Source organism: Ictidomys tridecemlineatus, chromosome 11, assembly GCF_052094955.1.
Source record: "Ictidomys tridecemlineatus isolate mIctTri1 chromosome 11, mIctTri1.hap1, whole genome shotgun sequence".
NCBI lineage: Eukaryota > Metazoa > Chordata > Mammalia > Rodentia > Sciuridae > Ictidomys > Ictidomys tridecemlineatus.
In genome coordinates this window covers 120,296,266-120,304,266 of record NC_135487.1, presented here as the reverse complement: position 1 = coordinate 120,304,266, position 8,001 = coordinate 120,296,266, and the positions used below count along the sequence as shown (strand labels likewise).

The 8,001-nt window shown below is 40.5% G+C and overlaps 1 protein-coding gene across 1 annotated transcript; it reads right to left on the bottom strand.

Annotated features, from left to right (window-relative positions):
• Positions 1–3,937, bottom strand: LOC101971086 (olfactory receptor 10J3). The gene has a single exon (XM_040287258.2). The coding sequence runs from the start codon at positions 1,335–1,337 to the stop codon at positions 396–398; it is 942 nt and encodes a 313-aa protein (XP_040143192.2). The 5' UTR covers positions 1,338–3,937; the 3' UTR covers positions 1–395.
• Between the last annotated feature and the right edge of the window lie 4,064 nt (positions 3,938–8,001).

Below are 8,001 nucleotides of genomic sequence, written 5' to 3'. Positions count from 1 at the left end.
TTCTTTCTTGAGGTGGTTTGCAAACCGTTTATTCATCAGCTTTTTAGGACCCTGCAGGACTAACTGGAATTGTGTAAGTAACTGAAACTATTCTCAGGATGTGTGTTGCTATGTGCAAGCGTGCATGCGCGCACCTGGGTATGAGTGACATGGGTATGCGAATCCTCCTACTCTGTTTTCTATAGGTATGCCAAGTCATTTTCTCATTCCCATCAAGCAGGATGTGGAAAAGCAAGACGACCCCAAGAGGAAGCCCTCAATTTTAGCACCCAGTTCAACTTAGTTCACTCTTTTTGATCCCATAGGTATGGATATTTATGAAATAGAATAAAAATTAATACATGATACACTAAAAAGAAAAAAAAGAAAAAAAAAGCCTTCCCAATCTGTCCTGATTAGGGAGAGAGGGGCTTTCTCCCCAAGGCTCTTCGCAAAGCATCCTTGACCTCCTTGTTCCTCAGGCTGTACACCACGGGGTTCAGCAGAGGCGTGATGACGGTGTAGGTCACCGAGATGAGTCTGTCCTGCCCCAGGGAACTCTGGGACTTGGGCTTGAGGTAGACGACGGAGGCACAGCCATAGTGGACGATGACCACTGTGAGGTGGGAGGCGCAGGTGGCGAAGGCCTTCTGCCGACCCTCTGCAGAAGCGATCTTGAGAATGGTGGAGATGATGAGGACGTAGGAGACGAAGACCAGGCCCATGGGTAGGACAAGGACACAGACACTGACAGCCAAGTTGACCATCTCATTGAGAGTGGTATCTGCACAGGCCAACTTCAGGAGGGGTCTCACGTCACAGAAAAAGTGGGAAATAACAAAGCCATCACAGAAGGGCAGGCCAAACACAGACGTCACCTGGACAATGGCCATGCCCAGACCAATTCCCAGTGACCCAGATGACAACTGGGCACAGGCCCTCTTACCCATGATGACCGAATACCTCAGGGGGTTGCAGATGGCCACGTAGCGGTCATACCCCATGGCCGTGAGGAGGAAGCAATTGTTGATGCCAAAGGTGAGATAGAAGAAGAGCTGGGTGGCACAGCCGTGGATGTCGATGGTCTGGTGAGGATTCAGGAGGCCAGAAAGCATATGGGGAATGATGGCCACGGTGTAGCAGGTCTCAGAGATGGAGAGCATGCTCAGGAAGAAGTACATGGGCGTGTGGAGGTGACGGTCCAGCCGAATAATGGTCACGATAATCACGTTGCCCGACAAAGTCAGCAGGTACAAGGTTAGGAAAACAACGAAGAAGACAAGCCTGTGCCTCCACCCAAAGCTGGAGAAGCCTTCAAAGGCAAATTCAGTCACAAAAGAGGAGTTTGGCTTTGGCATTGGGAAAAGCCTAAGAAAGAGCTAGGTAAAGGAAATAAAGATGTGTAAGTGAACCTCGAAAGAGAGTTGGCTGGGCCCAAGCCTAAAGTGTGTCCAGCCTCTGAGCAAAGCCTCAAACCCCAGGGGCCATCGGTGTTCACCTACTGGCCAACTGATCAGTGTACCTCATTGTCCACTTTCTTCTTTGTTACCATAGAGGGCTTTCCCCTCGTTCCTTGGGATTAACTGCAGAGATGGAGGCAAGAGGAAAAGTAGATAAATTAAATAAAATTGAATCAAATTAAAAAGGGATTTGTAGCAATAGCTCCCTGATTTCAATTTCTTGACTACACATCCAGAAGTTGGATTGCTGGGTTATGTGACAGTTCTACTTTTAAGTCTTTGAGGAATTTCCCTACTGCGTTCCACAGTGGCTGCATCAATTTCCATTCCCACCAATGGTGTCAAAGGATTCCAATATCTACAAATCATTCCCAACACTAGTTATCTATTGAGAATAGTCTTGGGAAGTTTTTTAAAAAATATTATCCATGCTAATGGTTGGGAGGCGATATTGTGGTTTCAGTTAGCAATTCCCAGTGATTAGTGGTGTTAATCAGCTTTTCAAATACCCAAGTTGCAATCCGAACATCAAAGAGATATTTGTACGCCCATGTTGATTGCCGCACTGTGCACAATAGTCAACTTACGGAAACAAGTTGTCTAGAGACAAATTAATGAATTGTGAATGAATTAGCTAATGAATAAAAATGTTGTGTCTTTTCAACAGCATTCACTGCAGCATTCACCGCCACGTGCCCTGCAAGGTCCCCACAATATGACATCACTTTCCGAGAGCCCAAGTCTAGTCCTGGTTTTCACCTTCCTAAGCCCTGCACCTACATCCCCTGTGATTCTGGAAGATTAGGAAAGGGAGCATTTCCGCTGGCTAGTCTTCCCAGAGACCCTGCAACAAATATCCTCTAAGACCATGAAAAATCATTTCATAAAGCACTGTAGAAATGTAACTTATCTCCTTGAATTCTAAACAAAAGAGGGAAAGGGAATGGAATGAACCCGAGGATGTCTCTTCAAGTAGGAAACAGACTTTCCTAGTGTGACAGCGAAGATAAATTCATTTAACCAGACAAAGTCCAGATGCCCACGGTTTTACTCCAATTCTCCATATTCCAAGCTATGTTGGGGACAGAAATGAATTGACCCATCTGCATTTTCCATTACCCCAAGCGAACCTAGCATAGGAGAATGTAGTTAGTCGGGCACTTTCACCCCGATCCTTAACCAGATTTAACCATTCAGAAGGCTGAGAGTCAACTGAATGACTTCCCTTCCCTTTTCCGACCCGCAATGGGAGTCCCTCCTGCAACTCTGCTCTCTGTCCCCTTCTCTCTATACTGTTACCAACACCCAACTTTTGATGACCATCATCAAACCCTCTGATAATATGATGGTCCCCTAACTCATACTTCTCACTTCAGGTACCTTGCTACTGAAGTACTCTTGTCATTGTAATCTTTCAAAAAAAAAAAAAAAATCTATTCATGCAGCAACCCTGAGTAAGTTTCTTCAATAGCTCTTCAAAATTTTAAGCACAATATTAAAGTCATTTCTAAATTGATTATAGTAATAAAACACTGAGTTGCCAAGAGAATTAAATAGGTTAATGTATTTAAAGAATCTGACCTGGTGCTTTACATGTTGGAAATCCTTATAAAATAATAGATTTTATGAGTGGTTATTTCTTTTTATTTTTCATAAATGAGCCAGTTTAAATTTGTAATAGGAGCAGAATAGGAGTGGAGTTAGGGGATTCATTTTAACACTCTTAGATTGTAAACAATCCTTTGATTACTTGAGCCTTGGTTTTTTTAAAATTTCATCATTTACCTTCGACTCTCGCATATGGATTTTTTTCATGACTTTTAAAAAACCTCTCTGAAGTGCATTGATTGGATTCATATACTGTTGCTCACACTTTCTTTGTAACACAGCTATGGATTAGGAAGAATGCAATTTTCAGTTTTGTCTCAATCCCCTTCTGGATAACAGCCAATATTTTACTTCTCCCGTGGATCAGAATAGCCCATCCAACTAATATACATAGGAAGGACCTAAAGCGATATCCAGGTCACTTGCTATCTTGTAATTCAGAGTATGTTAATGGTAAATCACAGTTTCCATTACATTTGTATACTTTTAAATTCATGCACAGAATTCTTATAACATGATCTCTCTTCACTAGAGGACCGGCGAATCTTCGCTAGAAGATTCCTTGTGATTAGAAGACCTCATACCTACTTGTGGCCTGGAATATTTCTGACTCCCTCTACCGCCAGACTATCAGTCATCTCTAAGTTCCCAGTATCTCTGAAACTCCAGCCGCACCAATGTGTGAGAATTCAGTATACAGACTAGTCAATAAAGGGGTGCAAAGTGAAGGTGCTACAATCCAAGCATTAGAAAGAGAAGGATTACTCATCTGGGATCTAGGAAATATAGATGAGAAGTGAAAGATAAGAGGAAGAAAATGCAGGGAATATACAGATGGACAGAAATCACACCATTCAGATACTATCTTTGATTTTGGAGATTTTATTGCCTTTCCTATCTTTCAAATAAAAGCGACACAAGGCTGATCCTTGATCCAATCCTTAATGAATATACTGTTTATTATTTTCCCCCCGAGAATAAATCTTATCCTGTTGTTTTCTGAATTTTTAAAATCCACTGTGCAGTGAGCACAGTGGTACATACCTGTAATCTTAGTGACTTGGGAGACTGAGGCAGAAAGATTGCAAATTCAAGGTCAGTCTTCAGGAAGTTAGTGAGACCCTGTCTCAAAAATAAAAAGGACTGGGAATCTAATTCAATGGAAGAGTACCCTTGATCAATCCCTAGGACTGAAAAACAAAGAACTCCCCCCGCTCCACCAAAAATATTTTTTAAAAAAATTACACAGAACTTGCTATGTAGTTTTTATTTGCTTAAACCAATATTTGGCTTGATTTTACTAATCAAAACCATTTCTTCCAGCGTGTCAATGTGTTCTGCAGTCACAAAGTACTGTGCTAGTTGTAAGAAAAGAAAGACTGCCAAGATGATGCTTGGTCTCATGGGGCTTAGACTCTTGAACAATTTTTAGTATAAGACCCAATTTAAGGCCTTTCAAGTGTTTCATGTCCCTCTTCTCTACATTACACTATTCACCACATTTCCAAACTCTTCCCCAGGAGAGATCATGTTTTCCTTCTATACATCGTCACTGCTCTGTGACAACTGAGTTTATGCTTTAGTAAACATTCCCCATCCTGGTACATAAGGAAGTGATACTCACCAGGGAGCCTGCTTTGGGAGTCTTCTAGAGAGTTGTGCTCATGTCTGAGTTACATCTACCATTCCGGAAATCTGAACTGCTTGAAATAATGGGTGATGCAGATTTTTTACTAGGGTGATACAATGTTGCCAAATTTTTTGTCAGTGTCCTTCATAAAATTATTTGAAACTCAGTCCCGACATAGCTTTAGAACACTTTGTGGAGCTATGCTGTTTTACGGAATAGGTTTTTTTTCCTTACTAGCCTTACTGAGCAGAGCTATGGTTTTAGAAAAATTCCCCCTTTTGCTGGCCAATCTCTAGGCACCACCCAAAATGTCACAACTAAAAACAAGTGTTTAAGAGAGGAAGGAAATGAAGTCTATCTTAGTCTTCCTGTGTCTGAGAGGAACGTGAAGGACAGAAAATGTCACATTCAGTTCCTCCAGATTTTCATAGCTCCACCCCCGGAAAGAAGCTTGTCTTTGGGTCACAAAGCAGTAGCTCTGATTGGGGGTTCTTAATAAGGTACAAATCTTCTGTTCCAAACGCTGGGTCTCTCTCTCCAAAAAGCAGTTACTACTCCCAAGTGACTCAATGGCAGAAACCTCAATCCAAACAGCAGAGCGCCAGGAGACCTCATTACCAAGGCAGCCCATTTCCCAACCCTGAGAACACCATTTAGGAGAAGGGAATTAGCTAAGCTCTTAGGAACAATCTGTGGGATGAACAGGCTCATCTTTACTCTCAGATGGTCCTGTTAGGACCCAGGTCATATTTTCTGCCCACTTCTCCTATGCCAAGGGAGGGGGCTTAAGGTCTTATGGAAGGACTCTTCATATTGAGACAAGAGGAGTGGCAATTGCCCAGTGCGTTTAAGCATGATTTCCTGCTGCTGGGTCCATAAAGGGCTGATCTCCAGGTGCTTTGACACTGAAAGTCAGTTTAAAGTCTCTGGGTAGATTCATCAGTTCTCCTCTCTAAATTCTGTTGTATGAGTTTTTATACTTTTAAACTGATATTTCTCATTTTGCTTTGATTTCCAAATAAATACCTTACATTTATTTTGGAGCCTTGAGCTGAGTTTGTCTCCGGGCCTCAGCCTTGGCAGGTCATCCTCCCTAAACAAAATCCATCTCATTACCTATAGCTCAAACCAATTGCAATCTGTCCTGAGTCTCAAGGTATGTAAAAGTTGGACTCAATCATCACGCTTTTTAATCATTTCTTAGTATTGATCTTACTGTATTCCTAACTCAGTTACGAGCACACTCTGTCATTCATCTGCTGTTCTCTCAGTGTACCTACAGCTGGTCATTCTAAACAATAATTGCTATACATATTCCATATTATTATATGGTAGGTACAAAGCTGTGGAATGTACATACATGTACTCATTCATTTTATCCTAACAATAAACTTGAGGCAGTTTACCGACCAGTGACATGATTTTCCCCTGGATTTAATTTCATATTTGCTGCTAACTTCATGAGTGTTTAGATGAAAACTTTTCTTATCTGTGCCTATTTAAAATTCTTTTGGGAGTGATGCTATGATAATTTGGTAGTGGTGGTGAGAAGGAGGAGGAGGATTTGCTAGATTTTGTGTCACATGATGTCATCTCCCAATAACTTGGTGAACTAGATGTATCTGTGTCTCTCCATTTTACAAACTAACAAACCAAGGCTGTATGAGAAATTAAGCAAGTCCTTACCAGAGTTCTTTCCATCCTGCTACGCTTCATACTATAAAACCAAAGAAGCGAATTAGTGCTCCCCCATTCCTACAATGGTACTATATTGCTTACAAGAAGTGAATTTGTCTACAAAGGCAGGAAGTAGTTGAGAGGCCCAGATTCCAGAGGGAATATCCAGAAATGTTAGCCTGATATTCATTGCTTTGTGTTTTCCTTGAGGAAGTATAATTTGTTCTTTGTAGTTTTTGGTCAAAAGAACTAACAAACTGAGCAGATCAGCTAGCATTCTCCATATGCTTAGGGATACATCCTACTCAAAGAGGTAAATTAGAAATAAATTAATCCTCACAGAGACTGAAACTCACTTCAAATTAGTTTAGTCTCTAGTTAGATAAATATGATCTTGTCCCTAATCTAACTACCTGCCAGGAAGTAAAATAAAATCTTCACTGAGGAAGATAATATAATCTAGGGCCTCAATTTGTCTTTATGATTTTTTTTTTTTTAGAACAGGGAGAGGCAACCTACAGCCCATCAGCTCGTGAATCCACCACCTGTTTCTGTACAGCCTGAAAACTGTAGAATGGCTTCTACATTTTTAAATGTTTTTAAATGATTAAAAGCAAATCAAAAGAAGATGGCATTTTGTGACATGTAAAATTTTATGAAATTCAAAAACTTTGGTTCCAAATCTAAAACTTTCTTTTGAAACATAACCCCATTTCTTCGCTAATAAATTATACATGGTTGCTTTCATACTACTATGACAAGATTTAATAATTATAACAGAGATGATCTAGAGATGATCTAAAAAATCTAAATTATTGATTTTCTGCCTATTTTCAGAAACAGTTAAGGAGTCCTGATACAGTTTTCAAGATGCAATAATTATGCACTAGGCAGACAAGAGAAAAGACCAAAGGGTTAAAAATCAAGAAATGATTTTTTAAAAAAAAAAACATTAAATAGAAATAGACACACAAAACATAATGAATTTATAAGATACAACTAAGGTGATTATAATTGTAGCAGAGTCTTCCTAAGATGACCCACAGCTCTATATTGTTCCCTTCCCTTGAGTGTGGCCAGAACTGTGACTTACCTCTATCCAACAGAAGATGGATCATCACGCCTCTTACATTATGTTACACGAGTCCATCTCAGCAACTGAAGCTAAGTTGTATTCTTATGTAGTAAGAGAGATTCAAGATACCTCCTCACTGCCTTTGAAGAAGTCGCCTTAAGAAGAAGTCTTAAGTGGCTTGTGCAAAAAAAAAAAAAAAATGTGGGCAACTTCTAGTAACTGAGAGCAATTATGGTTGCCGGCAAGAAAAAGGAAACAAACTCAGTCCTGAAATCACAGGGAACTCAATTCTCTCAACAACGATGTGAGTTTGGAAGTGGGTGCCAAGCTGCAGGAAGGAACACGCTCCTCTGACAATTTTATTACAGGTCTATGAGAATCTGAGCAGAGGACCCAGTCAAGCCACACCCAGACGCCTGCCCAGAAAATGGAGAGATAATAAATACATGTTGCTTTAAGCTTGTGATCTCATAGTATTTGTTATGCACCACCAGAAAACGACTGTAATCATTATTATGTTGAGAAAACAGATGTGGAAGATCTGGAATAAATGCAGAGAATTTTAAAACATT